Raw genomic sequence first — 19,362 nt, 5'->3', positions numbered from 1 at the left:
AAATGTGCTAAGTCACATCGATGATCAACAACATCGTTAATGTGATTAATTCATCCTCTTCTTGATTTGTTGCTTATACAATTGAAAACACCAAAGACAAGATGCATGTGTGGGTTATAAATATGTTGATGGTGAAACCGGGAGTGGGTATGAAATTTGAACAGAGTGCGCGCATGTGATCGCCGTAACGTGAGCTTAACTCTTTGATTCAATATTTATATGTAGATTTGATGCTAAAATATGTACTACAGTCTTTGTATCTAAACTTAGTCTAATGAACTTCAATGATCGGAGTCTGACATTATATAAAACTAGAATTTGTTTGTATTTATGGGGCCTCTGGATCAGCGATGTCTGGGATCGCGAGAACAGAACATTATCATCAGACATTTCTTTCACTAAAATACTTTCTTTTTTCTGTATATTCTGTTCTTCCTCATATGATAATATTAATATCTACCGTCATAAGCATATTGAATTTTTTTACAGATGTTAAATTTCGAGTAATGGGGCTCAAATCAGGTTTAGTACTGTATGAAGGTATCATCATGGAAGTGAAATAATGGTGAAGTGTGTCACAAATAAAATAGTTGACATTTCAGGGCTCTTGAAAATCCATTAGATTGAACAAAATGACTACCAAAATTAACCAATTCCTGGCCGAGGAGTGCTACACATTCCGTGGGAACGCGTGAGGGGCTTCCGTGAATCCTACTTGGAAAGTTGTTCAAATCCGAACAAAATGCCATGGGATGTTGGGGTCAATTCAAAACTTTCCAACAGTCAGATTCGTTGGATGCTAGAAGTAGAAGCGTTGAATTTTACGAGTTAGAAGTAAAAGAAAAAAAATTGCTTCACAAAAATATTTATTTTTTACATTTAGATGTCAGATCTCATATTTTGTTTTCAACTTAGTTTCTGAGTACTGATTAAAAAAAATTCTGACTCCTACAGATTTAAAAAAAATTTCTGAAAGTACATCCAAATATCTCTAAATTACTATGACTATGTTACCAAGATAAATGTGGTTCTAACATAATAATAAAACTGTTGGATACCGATGTCGATTAATAGTTATCAACCCCTTAATGAAAGTGCTAATTCCCCACTGTTTACCAGTCTAGTAAAACAATCAATCCCTACTTGATGGGCCAACTTTATCTCCCTATCTGTCACAACCGCTTGCAATAAAAGGAGGGGGGCAAAAATTCAGGGTAAAAAGAATTTCGTTGTTGTTTTGCTACGAAAATTTATGAATAATTCATGAGGGTGTATGTCAAAGCTGCCCAACTACATGATAACTAACATGACCATTCAATAAGTAGGGTCAAAGATGATATTAAATTTGACCTAAATATTAGCTTCCAAATTTCAATATCAATCATACAATTCAATTTCATAATCATAGAACTGATTTGCACTATTTATAGATGGTCAATAAACAGTATACTCCTACCAATATTGCTTATCTGTCTCCATTGCTTAATTAGCACATCCCTAATTTTGTTTTTTTGTTAGTTGTTGCTTTCGTTCAGGCTTTCTAGCACATGATAATGAGACATTTGCATTTTGCTAAGTAACTATTTTGGATCAAAGCGGGTGGGATAAAAATCCTCGACTCCCAAAAACAACTATTTTGGATGAAAGCGGGTGGGATAAAAATCCTCGACTCCCAAAAACCTGCGCATTGAGATTGGTAACAGGGTGAAAAGAAAATTAATCTCCTCCTAGATTACGAAAAATTTGTTGCTGATTACAGCAGAATTACAAGAACATTAGACAACCTAATTAATCACCGTTGCATCTTTCCATCCCCTCTCCTATTTTTTAACATTTTCTTTTAGCATTTTTCACCAAAGAAAATTACTAAAAACTTGAAGCAAAAAAAGAGTTAAAACAGAACTTCAAAACTCTCAACACTACTAATGAAAAAAAAAAAAAAGAAATTCAATAATGAAATTCTTCCATTTTTCTTTTCACTAAAAAACCTCAGAATTTCTCTATTCCTAAAACCTCGACTTGCTGCTGCTGCTTGAGATCATCAAATAAGCTTTTGTCTATAGTCTGGCCCACTATGATGATGAATCAAATAATCATCACCGTTAGATACATGATTAAACCCAGGATTAGGATAAAGAAACTGTTGCTGTAGAGATCTGTCCATTTCCTTCTTTCTTCGGAGCTCCAAAACCTTCCTATGAGAATTTGAATGTTTTGCCTGAACAAATGTAGGACTAGAAGCCGGTCTGTATTCCGGTACTAACCTGCCGGACTTGTATCGGACTCCACAAGCATTACACAAGGTTTTGGGTCCCAAAGGACCAGTCCTCCACTGTGGTGTTTTATCAGTTGCGCAATGTAGACATTTCCGACCATCTCCAACAAAATTTCCGGTTGATGACCCATCGGAAAACTCCCTCTTTCTTGATACAACCACCTTCATAGTCTTCTTACTGGCGGTGGTGGTGTTGGAGAACACGTCAGATTCCGATGATGATGTTGTTGGAGATAAAACCAGTAGTCGTGATGACCAGTTGTTTGTTGCCGCACGGGAACGTTTGGAACGAGCTTTTCCGGGCACTGGTAATTCTGGGTTGAAAATTGGGTTGTTGATGTTGCTGATGTTGGGTTTTGTTTCGTATTCTTCAGCTCGGATTTCAGATGCTTCATCGGGACGGGTTTGAATTCCTGAAATTATCTGCAGCTTTTGTAAATCTTCACTTGAGAATGATTCTTCCCCGAATGTTGATAGCCATTCTAACTCTGCTAAGTCATCATACTGTGAAACCAAAATTCAATTAAATTCAGCTAAACTCAAATTCAAATTGAAAACAATTTTGAATTTCGTCCAAATATTTTGGTGAAAATTTTGAATTGCGCCAGAAAATTTTGAAAACATGAAGAATTCAAATTTTGAAAAACAAATTAGTACTAAAATTAAATAAAAAAATAAAACTAAAATGACGGAAAATTAGAATTAATCAGTTAAAATTCAGAAACTAATGCGTTTAACCTTTTTTTTTTTTGCATTGAGAATTTCAGTTTCGCTTTAGACACTGAAGAAAATTGAAGAACAATTCTGGTAACTTAAAATGCAATAATTCAACAAAAAAACTGAACAAAAATCAAAATGAATTGAAAATCAAAAGTTAACCAAAAAATTCATTCTCATGAAAAATTGAATTACAAAACTGAACAAAAATCAAAAATTAAAAGTTAAACAAAAACTGTTCTCATGAAGAATTGAATTACAATTGAACAAGAAGAAGAAGAGGGAGTTGGGAATTTAATTACCGGAACGCAGAGGTCATTAGAGAAAGGAACATCAGGAAAGTCGGCAGAAAAATTCAAATCATTCCCATAAGAATTGCAAGAACTATCAACAACAGTAGTAACAGACGAAGAATCGGCTGATGAATTCTGAATACAATCAAAGGTTCCATCAATATTATTATCATCTAAAATTGCAGCAGCATCTTCATTAGAGAAATCTAAAAGATCTTCAATAATAAATTGTTGATTATCAGTAGTACTTGATTTTTCATCTGCTGCTGCATGTCTTTTCTCTTGTGTGTATTGAGCTGCTCTGCATGAGTATCCCCCATTCATGAATTCCATTTTTGGTTTTCTTCTGGTTTTTTGTTTTTTGTTAGGGTTTACTCTGATGAGTTAAAGAGAGAAGAAGAAGTTAAGTTTGTTGTGTATTTGAAGATGACAGAATGGACAGCTAAAAAAGGAGGATTTTGAGTCTTGACGAGTTAAAAATGACCTATTATTAATTATTTCCAAAAAGAAAATAAGAAAAAAGAAATTTACATTTTTATTATTATACCGTCCTTACCTGCTTTCCATTTTTCATAAATGTTATTTTCGTGAAATTTATTATTCCCTTTTTTAACTTTGAATTACTTTGTTCTCCTTTTGGTGGTCAAGTTTTTAGCCTTTTAATAGAGATTTAATCTTAAACCCCCAAAAGTAAGCACCAGCATGGTTTCAAGCCCTCCAATGGCAAAACGGTCAATTAAAATGCAAAAATAAAATCTATTTGATAAAATTGTAGAAATTCAAACCCTTAGAGCATCTCGAAGAGAAGGTGGAATATTTATTTTTAGTGACACATAGGATTTTAGATCTTCATTTTAACTAAATCCATTTCAAACATCAGGTCCTATAAAATAGGAGGGATGAAATACTAATTTTGAAGGTTTTGAAGAAAGTCTTATCTTGACCAGAAAGTCTTATCTTGACCTCCGGAATGACCTCCATGTCATATTTTTTATTTTTAATAATTAACTAAAAAACAAGTAAACGGTTAAGATTTCATCACACAAGGTTTTCTAAGGATCAAATCTCAATACCGCTGGAGATGGTTTATTAGTCTTGGATTTTTGGGGTCCTATATTTACTATATGTACAAATTCTTTTAAATAAGGGTCTGAAAAAAATTTCCACGTAGCATTTTAAAAACCCACTGTTGGAGATGCTCTTAGGAACCGATCCAACAGTTTTATCGGTGTGACTCATGCATTAACATCCAAGTTTATACCGGATTCTACTACTCTTTTTCTCCTCGGGAAACGTAATAATAGAAAAACAATATATTTTCTTGTTTCCATTCAAATAACGATAATGCCCTTGAGTCCTTAAGATTTTGTCTTTAATTAACCTCGCATAAACCCACATTTAAGCACGACGGTTACAGCTCACCTTCCACTGAAAAATCACACGGAAAAAGTTTTACCACGTGTCAGGTTTTTCTTTACCTTTTTCCACTTCAGTTTCATTTCACTTTTCACCTTCTACCGTATGCCAAGTAAGAATAGACCCTTCCCGGAAATCCTTCAAATTCTACCACGTGATTAAGATTCGTCCGTGCGTTTACCATACCAATTTAGAACCAGAAATATGTTATGTCAAGTTTTCAGTAATTGGACCAAGAAGTGAAGAAGAAGAAAAAAAACACAAAAAAAGGACTTTTTTTCTTCTTTTTAACGGTAAAAGAATTTGGTGTCGTTGTGCTTGGAAGTCTGATCATTGATATTATCGTCCAATGACATTATCAAAATTTTAATGATACCGATGTGGATAGAATATTTTAACAAACAACAGCATAAAATCAATCGATAATTACTAATCAAGAAGCGGTTGGACTGTTCAAGTGAGTTCAGAAAGTCATGCATAGTCATGACCCCCGATTCGGGAGAGTTTATTTCTAAGAAGGTAGGTTTTGCAATTCAAAAAAGGCTTGCGACGCAGCTCGTTGCTCGCTTGCCTGCTATGTAATTTATTTTCTTGTAATAAATTTGATTTAAACACAAGTTAGCAATTACTCCAAAATTATAGACCTAGGCTCGTAATTGTAATGATGTTGCATGTTGTTATGGAACAATTTTGTATAAAAAAGCTTCTTCAAAAATTAAGGTCGGAAAAGAGTTTTATTTGTCTAGAGGTAAAAGACTAACCATAATTTAGTGTGTTGGCTACCTTTCGTTCTATTATCTCTCTATGTTTTCAAATGCATGTCACAATAGAAATGGAGAAAGTTATGAGAAAATTTTCGTGAGATTCTTCTTTAACTGGTAAGGAAAAAAAAGCTGGGTAGCTTAGTAATTGTAGGGGTGATATGGCGATCAAAAATTACAGTTGGTGAATAACGCTCTTTCATGTCAAGTAGATTTGGAGGTATGCAATGAGGGGGAAAATTATATGGAAAAAGATTGCCAATATAATTTTTGGTGGGGTAATTGATGTTCTTTTTCCTAATCAGATTAAGAAAATCGCGTGTTTAAGTTTGTGGGCTGGTATTTCAAAACCTAAACATTTTGTTATTGAGCTTAAATATTTGTTGTTTAATTGGACCATTAACATAAATATTTTCTCGGGTTTTAGTATGCAAATCCTCATTTATAATTGGGATGATGTGACTCACACATCTTTGTAATTTTGTTTCGTTTGTTGTCCCTTTTCTGTTTATATAATTTATTTTATAAAATATTCTCTTTTCTGTTAAGAAAAAAACTTACTCCTGAATAATTGAACCATGTTTATTTTTGTTGTGTAATCCGTGATATTTTAATATAAATTTGGTTTAGAAAAGTCAGGAATTATAAGTAATTGAATGGAAGTTCAATTTTGCTAGAGTCACATGGTTTATAGAGAAGATGAGAAATATAATTAAAGTATACTACCGTTAATATTGTAGCCAGATTCATCTTGTTAAATGGGCTCAGTTATGTAAGAAACAATGCAGTAGAGGCTCACAATACATAGTCTAAAGTGTACGAATGATGCTTTGTTGGTTAAGAGGATGTGGAGGTTTTCCCCTGAAGACAATATCTCGTGAAATAAGATATTAAACAAAAATAAGAGAATAGCGAGTAACCTACAATATTTATACACCCAAAAAATTCTTATGGTGTTTCAGTCTTAAAAGAGAATATGTCCAAGCAGAATATTTTCGAGAAGAACATCATATTCAAAGTTAATAGGGGCTTTATGGTGATATTTTGGGAAGATAATTGGTTGTTTTAGGTGAATATGAAGACTCAGTTTCCAACCTTTATAATAAAGTTAGATCAAAGGGGACTCACACATCTTTGAAATTTTCTTTCGTTTGTTGTCCCTCTTCTGGTTATATAATTTATTTTATAAAGAAATTCATTTTCTGTCAAGAGAAAAAACTTACTCCTGAGTAATTGAACCACGTTTATTTTTGTTGTATAATCCGCGATATTTTAATATAAACTTGGTTTAGCAAAGTCTGGAATCATAAGTAATTGAATGGAAGTTCAATTTTGCTAGAGTGACAACATGTCTTATAGATAAGATGAGAAACATAATTAGAGTATACTACCGTTAATATTGTAGCCACATTCATCTTGTTAAATGGGCTCAAGTATGTAAGAAACAATGCAATAGAGACGCACACATATATAATTTAAAGTGTATGAATGATGATTTGTTGGTTAAGAGGATGTGAGGTTTTCCGCTGAAGAAAATATCTCGTGAAACAAGATATTAAACAAAAATAAGATAATACTGAGTAACCTGCAATATTTATACACCCCAAAAATTCTTATGGTGTTTCAGTCTTGAAAGAGAATATGTCGAAGCAAAATATTTTCGAGAAGAACATCATATTAAAAATTAATAGGGGCTTTATGGTGAGATTTTGGGAAGATAGTTGGTTGTTCGAGGTGAATATGAAGACTAATTTTCCAACCTTTAAAATAAAGTTAGATCAAAAGGACTCACACATCTTTGAAATTTTCTTTCGTTTATTGTCCCTCTTCTGGTTATATAATTTATTTTATAAAAAAAATCCTTTTATGTCAAGAAAAAAACTGACTCCTGAGTAATTGAACCATGTTTATTTTTGTTGTATAATCCGTGATATTTTAATATATACTTGGTTTAGCAAAGTCGGGAATCATATAGTAATTGAATGGAAGTTCAATTTTGCTAGAGTGACAGCATGTCTTATAGAGAAGATGAGAAACATAATTAGAGTAAACTACCGTTAATATTGTAGCCACATTCATCTTGTTAAATGGGCTCATGTATGTAAGAAACAATGCAATATAGGCGCACAATACATAGTTTAAAGTGTATGAATGATGCTTTGTTGGTTAAGAGGATGTGGAGGTTTTCCGCTGAAGATAATATCTCGTGAAATAAGATATTAAACAAAAATAAGATAATAGTGAGTAACCTGCAATATTTATACACCCTAAAAATTCTTATGGTGTGTCAGTCTTGAAAGAGAATATGTCCAAGCAACATATTTTCGATAAGAACATCATATTCAAAGTTAATCGGGGCTTTATGGTGAGAATTTGGGAAGATAGTTGGTTGTTTGAGGTGAATATGAATACTAAGTTTCAAACCTTTAAAATAAAGTTAAATCAAAGGGGAAAATAATAGCTGATATATGAAAAAGGTAAATAAAATTATGTTAACCGGAACCTTCAAATTCCATATAAGCTTGATTCTATCTTTAGAGGGCTGTTGGAGTCCTTACAAGCTAAGCTTTTGGAAGTTCATTTAGATTGGAATGAGAAAGATGAGATTGGTTGTGTTAGAGCACTGTTTGGTCTAACTCGCAACCGTTGTTATCTCAAGCTTGTTGTCAAGTTTAATTGATCAAAACTATAGTCTTGATTTCTAGTCTACTTATAAGAGATCTACTGAGAAGTGTAGTTGAGCTTTAGAATTCACGATGTTCACCAATTGAATACGAAGATCTATCGAGGAGCTTGGAGGAACTTCATCAACAAAAGGTATGTGGGGACTAAAATTTATCTATCACTTAGAATTTTATTCTATTCTATATTCTAATGAGACTAAGTCGTATAACTATACATACTTTTATATTATACACATTTGATATTTCGAGCCGAGATTATCTCCCTTATGTTTTTCTTGAAATATGTGTTGGAAGCTTTTTGCGTTAGCTATGTTCATCATATTATTGACGAGTTTAGTTGGAAACAATTTTTTTGTTGGAAACTAAATATAAGTCAAAATATGATCATGTGAAAATTACCTTGAGCGTCTTATATGATTTGTGTGAGACAATCATTTGATGTTAGCTTGGGAAGTTTCGTATTGATCATTCGATCACTTGAAAATTACTTGAAGCTAATGGTTTGTGTGAGAAAACCGTTGTCTTCTTATAAGGATGTTTCAATGATTGAAATGAGAGTTTGGAACATTTACCCAGGTCTGGATGCAATACGGTATGCATACCTAGTATGAAAACTGTTTTGTAATGATTCAGGTCCGGGAACCTTGTTTCCGTACCTAACATGCGAACGATTTTACCTGAGAAGATCCGGGAACCTTGTTGTACCTAGTATGCGAACGCTTTTACCTGAATTGGGTCCGGTACGGTCGTTCGCGAACCGGATTTGCGAACGGCTTGACTAGGCCAAGGTCCGGAGCAGCTGTTCGCGTACCTGGTTGGCGAACACAGTGGTAAAGTTCTAGAAACAATCATGTATGATTCTCATACTCATGAACTAATACATCTATGATCCAAGGAATGCAATCTTTACAAACCGTGGTTTAATGTTCATGAACTAATTCTTGTATAAGTACTTTGTACGATTACGAATTAAACTGATTCCGATTCAATTTGTTCATATATATTTCTATGAGATAGTGAACAATTGAACAACTCTATTTGAAACACAATTAGATTCATTTGATTACCTTTAATGATTGATTGATTTTCATATTTGATCTAGAAGTGTTAGATGAATATGGATAAGACAAAAGTGTTCATATGGATAACTTCGGTTAACTATTATTGAGCCAACTCAATATACACGTTTAGGTACTGAAAAAGCGGGGGTCTAACAACCACACCCAATATTTCGCTTGGCAATCTGTATGGACAAACTCCAATATACTTTCGAGAGAATCAACTAGACAGTCAGACTCAATTTCAACAAAAGTAAATCCAATAGTTGTATCTCAGTTTATCAATTCAATCCGCAATCAAACAAATAGGAATTTGAGATCCCGATTGAGTATAAGAGAAATAACTTGAACGGTACCAAAGACCAATATTCAAGGATCAATCAATTTCAATCAACAACCAAAGGTTGGATTTACCAATTGATTGATTCAACGCATAACCTGTGATATTTCTATTATATAACAAAATATAATGCGGAAAACAAATTACACAGACACCAGAAGTTTTGTTAACGAGGAAACCGCAAATGCAGAAAAAACCCCGGGACCTAGTCCAGATTTGAACACCACATTGTATTAAGTCGCTACAGACACTAGCCTACTCCAAGTTAACTTCGGACTTGAATGTAGTTGAGCCCTAATCAATCTCACACTGATCAAGGTACAATTGCACTCCTTACGTCTTTGAATCCAAGCAGGACTCTACGCACTTGATTCCCTTAGCTGATCTCATCCACAACTAAGAGTTGCTATGACCCAAAGTCGAAGACTTGATAGACAAATTTGTATCACACAGAAAAGTTTATTGTATAGATAAATCTGTCTCCCTATGAGTTTTGTTCTGTCTTTTGATAAATCAAGGTGAACAGGAACCAATTGATAAACCAGGCTTATATTCTGGAATAACAACCTTGTATTATCAATCACCTCACAATAATCTTAATCGATTAACGAAACAAGATATTGTGGAATCACAAACGATGAGACGAAGATGTTTGTGACTACTTTTCAATCTTGCCTATCGGAGAATAAATCTCGAGCAAATCTCAAAGAATATAGTACTCAATCACGATAGAAACAACAAGATAAGAACACGCAACTACAGAGAGAATAGTTAGGTCTGGCTTCACAATCCCAATGAAGTCTTTAAATCGTTAACCTACATAGTTTCGTGAAAAACCTAAGGTTAAAGGAGAATCCACTCTAGTCGCAACTAGTATCACATATGAGGTGCGGGGATTAAGTTTCCCAGTTTCTAGAGTTCTCCTTTATATAGTCTTCAAATCAGGGTTTGCAATCAATGTTACCTTGGTAACAAAGCATTCAATATTTACCGTTAGATGAAAACCTGATTAAATTCAAGCTAATATCTTTCAACCATTAGATCGAACTTAGATTGTTATACACAAATGAAATGTACCATCATTTAGATAAAGGTAATCGTACCTAAACGTGTATACTTAGTTGGTTAAACAATAGTTAACCAATGGTTAGCCATATGAGCACTTTCATATCAACCTGATTCATCTTTATCATAACTAGTTCAAATGACTCAAATGAAACTAGTTAGAGAGTTGTTCAATTGTTTATATTCTCATAGAAGTAACAAGACACAATTGAAGCAAAATCGATTTTGATTCACTCGAATCATTTCATGAACATTATAGTCGCGGTTTGCAAAAGATTGCATTCCTTATTATATAAATGTATTATTTCATGAACAAACCGATTTTAGAACATAACTTACTTAAGTATGCAAACAGGTACGCATACCTAAGAAGCCGGACTGAGTTTGGTTACGCCAGTACGTGTACGGGTACGCATACCATTTACTTTTCCAAACTCCGGCAGATATTCACAGAACATGAACTTCCGCCAGTATGCGCATGTATACGCATACTTGGTTCTCGAACTTCCATAACCAGCCAGTACACGTATGGGTACGCCTACCAAGGTTCACGAATTTTGGATTTTACATAAATGTGAATACACACACTATGTTTATATCCAATCATGGTTATGTGTTCTAAACCCTCATTTCAATCATTGAAACATTATTGGAAGACGACAATAGCTGTCTCACACAAACTATTAGCTTCAAAGCAATTTTCAAGTGATCAAATGATCAATACGAAACATTCCAAGTCTACATCAAATGACCGTCTCACACAAATCATGTAAGATGTTACAAGGAGATTTTCACATGATCATCTTTTGACTTTCGTCAAGATTAAAATATGAACTTGGTTAAAGCGGAAGCTTACCAACACACATTTCGATAAATAGATAAGCGAGATAAACTCGGCTCGAAATACCACATGTGTATAATTGAAGTTTATATAGCAATACAACTCTTGTCTCAAGATAGGAGATAGAATAAATATACTTTTGAGTGATAGATAAGTTCAAGTCTCCACATACCTTTTATTGATGAAGTTCCAAAAGTTGCCTTTGAGTAGTTCTTCGTCTTCATTCGATGAACGACATGACGTCTAAAGCTCAACTACACTTTCTATCCTAATCCAAGACTTAGCTATAAGTAGAGTAGAAATCAAGACTTATAGTTTTGGCAACTAAACTTGACAAACAAGTTTGAGATAGCATGGCTTGCGAGTTCGATCGAGCAGTGCTCTAACAGGTACGGTAACCCGTATATAAATGAAGGAATATTTTATTTGTGTGTAACAAGCTAAGATCATCTAACGGCGGATATTTATTGCTTTATTTTTAAGCAGACTTAGCTTGAATCTTAATTCAGGTTTTCATCTAACGGTGAATATTGAATGCTTTGTTACTAAGCTATCTTAGCTTTGATTGAAATAAACCCTGATTTGAAAGACTATATAAGGGAGAAATCTAGCAGTGGGAAGACCTAATACCCACACTTCTGTGTGTTCCTAGTTGCGTACTAGAGTCGATTCTCCTTTAACCTAGGTTTTTCCTAAAACCATTATAGGTTAACAACTTAAAGACTCCATTGGGATTCGTGAAGCCAGATCCAATTATTTTCTTTGTAGTTTTGTAATCTAATATTACTTGTTCAACCATATTGAGTTTTATATTCTCTAAGATTTACTCGAGATTTATCTCCGACACGTAAGATATAAAAGTATTCATCGTCTCAGACTCTTGTGATTCCGCAATAACTTTTCCTGTTAATCAGTTGGGTTACTGTGAGGTGATTGATATTTCTAGGCTGCTCCTTGGGAGTATAAAGACCGGATTATCAATTGGTTCATGTTCACCTTGATTTATCAAAAGAAGAAACAAAAATAAAGAATAAACATATCTGTGGGAGACAAATTTGTTTATAAGTCTTCGACTTTGGGTCGTAACGACTCTTAGTTATGGGTGAGATTAGCTAAGAGAATCAAGTGCGCAGAATCCGGCGTGGTTTTAGAGGTGTAAGGAACGCGAATTTATCTTAATCGGTGTGAGACTTGGTTAGGGCTCAATTACATTCCAGTCCGAAGTTAACTTGTAGTAGGCTAGTGTCTGTAGCGGCTTAATACAGTGTGGTATTCAAATATGGACTAGGTCCCGGGATTTTTCTGCATTTGTGGTTTCCTCGTTAACAAAACTTATGGTGTCTGTGTTATTTCTTTTCCGCATTATATTTTTATATAATTGAAATATCACAGGTTGTACATAGTTCAATCAGTTGATAAATCCGACTTGTTTGTTGGATAGAACTTGATTGACACTTGTGCATTGGTCTTTGGTATCGTCCAACTTATTTCTCATATCAATCAGGCTCGTAGATTTCTATCTGTTTGATTTGCTGATTGTATTGGGAAAGAGATAAAGCACCTTGATATATATCTTGATTGAGCTCGCTTTTAAGTTGGTGCTCTAGAAATTATATTGGAGCTTAGTCCATACAGATTGCCAAACGAATTATTGGATGTGGTTGTTATATCCCCGCTTTGTCAGGTTGGATACCAAATAAGGATAATGAAATTTCTAGTAGTTCCTATTTCATTTCTCTTGGGATCTTTGAAGGATGAGCAGCTCTCAAACTTGGTTGGTCTCAAAAGGATCTTTCAAAAATTGGGTTTTTCATATGGTCAATAGTTCAGAGTAAACTCCCAACTAAAGTGGTTCTTAATCACAGAGGTATAAATATAAATGGTATATGTGCAATTTATAATCAGCTCAAATTTTTCGGTCACTTAGAGAAAGAACTTGGATGGTTTTTTACTTTGCTTCCCAATGCTAAGAATCTATCCACTCATGGAATTTAAAAAGGCATAACAACTAACAACAATATCTTTGTCATATGGTTTCTGCAATGATTTGTTGGACTATCTATCTAAATTCACTTGAAAGAAATGCAACAATGTTCTAAAATAAAACTATAAAAACTTCTGAAAGGTTAAGTTCTGGTTTTTTACATGGGCTGTAATAATGTTAGTTTTAGCTCGGTAATTAATGGTTTTGTATTTTGATTCTTCTTAGTGAGGTTGTCCAGGTTTTGGTTTCTCCTATTCTTTTTTTTTTTGTCTTTTCTTATTCTCTTCTTTTATCTATTATATTTTCTTTGGGTGGCACAATCCTGTTATACTTCCTTTTTTTAATCAATGGGATTTATGCTGATAAAATATTATAGCCAGATTACTTGTGAGATCCTTTGATAGCTTTAGCATTGTTAGAGTTCATAACGCTGATCTCTTTGAATGAATTTTAAAAAGATGATTAGCCTAAAATTTACTTAGAACCTTGTGATGTTGTCTAGGTTTTGGTTTTCTCCTCTTCTCTTTTATTTTTGTTGTCCTTTTTTTTTCCTCTTCTTTTATCTGTTATATTTTCTTTGGGTAGGCTATCCCGTTACACTTCCTTTTTAATCACTGCGATTTATGCTGATAAAAAATTATAAATTATTATAATCAGATTACTTGTGAGCTACTTTGATAGGTTTAGCATTGTTAGAGTTCATAACGATGATCTCTTTGAATGGCTTTTAAAAAATGAGTAGCCTAAGATTTAATTAGAAACTGGATAGCACTGACGTGGACACGGTGACGCGGATGCGATACAGACAAATTTTCAAAAAACTAGAACGCATTTATATTATGAAATTAGTGATATTTCTCCAGGGACGGAGTTAGAAATCTTTTACAAGGGGATAATTTAAACATATATATTTTGGGGGAGGCTTATTAAGGGATTTTCTTCTAAATAATAAGAACATCAAGGGATCTTTAATGAATTAGAAAAAAACAGGAGGGGCGAGGACAACCCTTAAGATGCACTTAGCTACGACCTGTATTTCCCACCAAAATGTATATATTATGTATGTAACTTCTCAACAACACTAATAATTGTTGATAAATGATAAATCTATGTAAAAATAAGCATACATATTAACGGAAAAGTATGTATATAAAAAAATCAGGCTTTTTTAATAAACATTTATGTTAAAATAGTGTGTGATATATGCATGTGATATCATTGATGTGTCTGGCGCGAATAAACACGCATTACAGTGTCAGAAACGAATCAAACGCGGACACATAATCATCTTAAGCGAGTCCGTGCTACGTAGCTTAGAACTAGAAGCCGAAAATCTCGGCAGTAATATGAGAGATTATTATCAAACTGGCATCCCCAATTAAATCAAAACCTTACCGGTCAACATCAAATAGCGTCTTTCTCAGAAAAAAAAAAATAGTGCAACCGAGTAAAAACAGCTGCTTGGCCAGGTAAAGAGGCTAACCTCACTGGTCACTATCGTGATGTTCTTTGCAGCGTTGTTGTCTGGCACACCATGTATATACACTGCCAAAATGCTCACCAGCGATTTTGTGTCGCATACTCTTAAACCCTGTCATCACGATAATTTGTTACACGTTTTCAGCATTGAGAATTTGCAATTTTTGCAAGCGTCACTTGTTCTTTTCTTTTTAAAAATAATTACTTTCGGTACTGTCACTTTATCACTGAGATAAATGTGTCTGCGATAAAGCAGGTACCACTACTACATTGTTACCCTTTTTATCTTCTCGCCTTCTCCGGTAGGATTCAAAATTCAACGTACAATCTCCAAGTACGCATCTCAAAGTCCATCATAACCCCTAAAAGACGACACTACTAATCTAATTCTTTCCAACCCAATTAACTGTCGAAGTTAATTTTCTCAACGTACGGTAAGTAGTAGGAACTGCTACAATGTCGAGATATTTGTTTGTTTTTCAAACGAATGACAGTGTCGGCACTTTTATTACCTCTTTCAGCTTCAAGTACGGGTTTGAGTACGTTCTACGATTCGTATTGATTTTTGTCCCACCAGTATGTACCAAAAAGGAGGATATTTGAATAGATATGTACTTTCACCCACCGTTTTTTTTTAGAAAATTTATATACTTAAATAATAAATTTAAATTTAAATTTAAATATTATTGGTTGGTCGAAATAATAAAATTACAAACTTTTAGAAGGCAACCTAACAACAAGCTGGACTCCCACTCCCTTTCGAATAGCAATGCCTAATCTAATGAAAAATAAAGCTGTCAAAACCATTATTAGCGTTATTATTAGTTAAAACAATTCTTCAGATGCTTGAAAAAACATAAAGTATCCTCACCAAGTTCTTCTAAGGTAGAAAAAGCTAGAACACCCAGACCATAACCATGTGATAAACATTTGTCCAAGTATTTAGTGCGTTTTCGCGAAACATTACTAGAAATAGCTTAACCTGGAACAAAAGAGCGAATGCCTTCATTTGTGAAGGGAAAGACCCCTGTAGCATCCATGTAAACATCTTGTTCATTATCCCAATTAAGAACAAGGATATCAGCAGGCCGTAAATCCTTGTCATCATCTGAAAGAAACCCAAGGGATACTTCTTTACACGCATGCACACTAGCTTTGTAGCAAATGTCAGCGATGATATCACATACAAAGTCGTGTCGACACTTACTTCCGACATCCTTAGCACAACGAAGCGCGTGATCTCCAAAAATATCCATAGATCTGCTACAACTTGAGCATAGACCATTCTCAACAAACAATGGAATACCCAAGCGGTATCAAAGGACAACTCTGAACTGTCTCGGCCCAAGGCATTGATTAAGCCCACTGATAAGTACAGTTAATAAATAATCTTGCGCATGCATGATTTGGTTACACTGCTACAAAACGAAAACTAGTTGGAAGCCTAGCAACAAGTTGGGCTCCAACACCTTTTTGAGATATTTTTCTGACCAATATCATTTTTTTTTGAGAAATTGGGTCAATTGTCCAAATATTTTTAAAACATGGTTCTAATGAACGATTAAAAATTAGTATGGGTGAGGTGGACACAAAAAAAATATAGCAAGAATGAATCTAGATTCATCATAGCTTAAACTTAAAAGATAGCGAGGGTGAAACTAGATATATCCTGATGTAAATTAAAAATAAGAAAAAATATTTGAAAATGGATAGGATTTAACATCCTGGCTATTTTTATGTTCTTATCCATTCAAACAGTATCAAATTTTACATGTCTTTTTCACCCAGAAATTGTTATTATTGGAATTTTGTGTGTGTGTTTTTTTTTCTCTCAAAAACCTTATATCTCTGTAGAATAAAATCCTGGATACCATTTTTTTATCAAGTTCATTTTTCCCTGCGTATCCTAATGCATCTAAAAAGGTTGGCCAACGATCACTAGAATCCCTCAAGATAAATGGGGATTAGTCCAGGTGTTGTTTTCTTTCGCATTCTTTTCTCTTTTTAATTTTTGACTGAATTAATGAGAATTTTTCTAGCCTAGTTGCTTTTTTCGATTTTGGAATCCTTATGCTTGCAGTAAAAGGGAAGACAACCGACAGAGAAAGAATAAAGGCAAACAAAAATATCTTGGGGATTTTAATAAAGTGCCACACTTCCAATATGCAGTTTCTGAAAATGCCACCGTTTTTTTGAGAGTTTATTAAATGCCATACTCTTGACTTTTATCATCCCGTTTTTTTGAGATAACGGTTAACGGCTGTTAGTCTTTGTTAGTACATACGTGGCATTAAATAACCCGTCCAAAATTACATAGAAGCCCCTGAATCAGTTAACAGGGATTGAGTTAATCAGTTCACTGGGATTGAGTTAACCGGCTATAGAGTAGTGAGTTAACTCGCGACTCCGTGCACGTGAGAAAAACGTGCAAGATTTGCTAACGGTCGGAATACACGTGGGATCAATCTAAGAGAAAAAATCGACGATCCATATTTTACCTGGATTTATAACGGTCTTATTCATCATCTTGAAGCTCTATATATACTAATGAAGATCCCAAACTCTTCATTAGTCAATTTCTTCAGAAGTTCAACACATAAAAATGAGCCAAAAGGTTATAAACTCTCCAGGTAGTAACAGTTGCAGTAGTAGTAGCAAGAGCAGCAGCAGCAGCAAATTTAGACAGCAAACTACCCCAGATCTATGTCCAACATGTGAACAAGGAAGTCATGAGTCTAAGGTTTGTCCCTGGATGTACTCTAGATGCAAACATATACCTTGTAATGGTATAAGACAACTACTAAGATCCAGCACAAGAGAAACAGATGGAGAAATGTTCTTGAAGTGTTCAAATCCTACCTGCACCTACTTTGAATGGTTTGATTCTGCCAGTCATCCACTCAAATCCAAGAATATCAAGCTACCCAAAGAGAATTGTTGTTGTGCTTGTGGAGAAGAGACCCACTGTTACAAAGAATGCCCACTGCATAAGCAAGAATGCTACAAAGAGCAATGCAAGTCAATAATGCAGCTGAGAAGATGCAAAAATGAACACAATAGAAACATTGCTTACCTGATCTGCACAGATTGTGAAGCATTTAGATGGGTATCAGAAATAATGGTTCTTCTTCTTCATCACTGTGCATATTGAACATTTCTTTCCACTTCTGGTAATCAAGCTTTGGTTTGGAATATTTATCATCATTTACTTCAGGACCATCATTATCCTTATCATTATTCTTGTCATCATTAGAAACTGCAATCAACATCAAAGTGTTAGTACATGTAAAAAATAAACAAAAAATTATAAACACTAAAGGGTCCATACCTTCTTCATTGTCTTCTTCACTACTGCTTGAATCACTGCTTTCATCTCCAACTTTGTATGTCTTGACAATATCTTCATAATCAATATCATTTTCTTCATCACTGTCAAAGATTGGTGGAGCATTTGGGTCTTCAATGGGGTGACATTCATCTACAGTAGTGTTCTCTAGCACCACATTGTCCTCATCATCACCATCACTATTGTCCCCTGCATCAGTCTTATCCCCTGTATCAGTCTTATCCCCTGCATTAGCCTTATCCCCTGCATCAGTGTTATCCCCTGCAGCAGTGTTGTTTACTTCATCTACCCAGTAATCATGATTAAAGTTATCAACTGGTGTACTGCTAGAACCAACAACAGTGGCTTGACTTAGGCAAGAAAAACCCTGAGATTCCACTTCATTTAACAGATCCATGAACAACAACTTCCTAGATGCTCCTCCATTTGAGTTTTCATTCTTTGATTGAGCATGCAACCTTGGTGATCTCCTTGTAGGTGATATCTTTACTGACTTTTCCTTTGAAACTGGCTTCTTAGCAATCCTCTTAGGTGCCTTCTTAGGAGTCTCATCAATTGTTACTACTGGTTGTTCCATTGCAGCCTTAATGAAGTCATTATCATTCCTAAATTCTGAATTCATTACACTCATTTGTAAACATATGAAGCCTTTATCATCAGGTACAACATGCTCCCAAAACTTAAACAAGTCTTCATTTGTAACCAAATACTCAGGCAGACATGGGTCTATGGTCCAATATAAATTTGGAATTTCTGTTTCATCAAGATGCAACTTAACACGCAACATCTTCTCAAATTCCTTAAGGTCAATTCTATCTCTATCCATGTGAGGGAATAGCAAATTAAGTTTACTATTCACAACAAACACACTGATATCTCTATATGGATAATATGTATGGTCACTTTAAATGAACAAACAAAATAAAATTCATCAAATTCCACACTTCACACAGAAAAGCCCTAAAATAAAATTCATCAATTCATCAAACACACGAAATTAGGGTTTTAAAAATTCCACACTTCACACAGAAAACTCCTAAAATAAAACTCATCAAACACACGAAATTAGGGTTTGAAATCGTACCATATCCGCTGCTTGTGCT

At 34.3% G+C, this 19,362-nt stretch overlaps 2 protein-coding genes across 2 annotated transcripts; both read right to left on the bottom strand.

The window, feature by feature from the left end:
* Positions 1-1,705: 1,705 nt before the first annotated feature.
* Positions 1,706-3,710, bottom strand: LOC113348187 (GATA transcription factor 12-like). Its single transcript, XM_026591891.1, has 2 exons — positions 3,295-3,710; positions 1,706-2,779 (listed from the first exon to the last, which is right to left on the bottom strand). Exons 1-2 carry the CDS (start codon positions 3,616-3,618, stop codon positions 2,042-2,044), a joined length of 1,062 nt encoding a protein of 353 aa, XP_026447676.1. The 5' UTR covers positions 3,619-3,710; the 3' UTR covers positions 1,706-2,041.
* A 14,301-nt stretch (positions 3,711-18,011) lies between these two features.
* LOC113351493 (uncharacterized protein DDB_G0290685-like) lies at positions 18,012-18,890 on the bottom strand. Its single transcript, XM_026595465.1, has 2 exons — positions 18,242-18,890; positions 18,012-18,169 (listed from the first exon to the last, which is right to left on the bottom strand). Exons 1-2 carry the CDS (start codon positions 18,888-18,890, stop codon positions 18,012-18,014), a joined length of 807 nt encoding a protein of 268 aa, XP_026451250.1.
* Positions 18,891-19,362: the final 472 nt, after the last annotated feature.

This window comes from Papaver somniferum, chromosome 2 (assembly GCF_003573695.1).
Source record: "Papaver somniferum cultivar HN1 chromosome 2, ASM357369v1, whole genome shotgun sequence".
Classification (NCBI taxonomy): Eukaryota; Viridiplantae; Streptophyta; class Magnoliopsida; order Ranunculales; family Papaveraceae; genus Papaver; species Papaver somniferum.
Note: the sequence above shows the minus strand (reverse complement) of the source record. Positions and strands in the feature narration are given on the sequence as shown.

Bases quoted from the DNA above. Each gene is read 5' to 3' on its own strand.
- LOC113348187 (XM_026591891.1), bottom strand. From the start codon at position 3,618: ATGGAATTCATGAATGGGGGATACTCATGCAGAGCAGCTCAATACACA. The intron at 2,780-3,294 runs GTAATTAAATTC...TTGGTTTCACAG, and splicing joins CTAATGACCTCTGCGTTCCG to TATGATGACTTAGCAGAGTT.
- LOC113351493 (XM_026595465.1), bottom strand. From the start codon at position 18,890: ATGAGTGTAATGAATTCAGAATTTAGGAATGATAATGACTTCATTAAG. The intron at 18,170-18,241 runs GTATGGACCCTT...TGTTGATTGCAG, and splicing joins TGAAGAAGACAATGAAGAAG to TTTCTAATGATGACAAGAAT.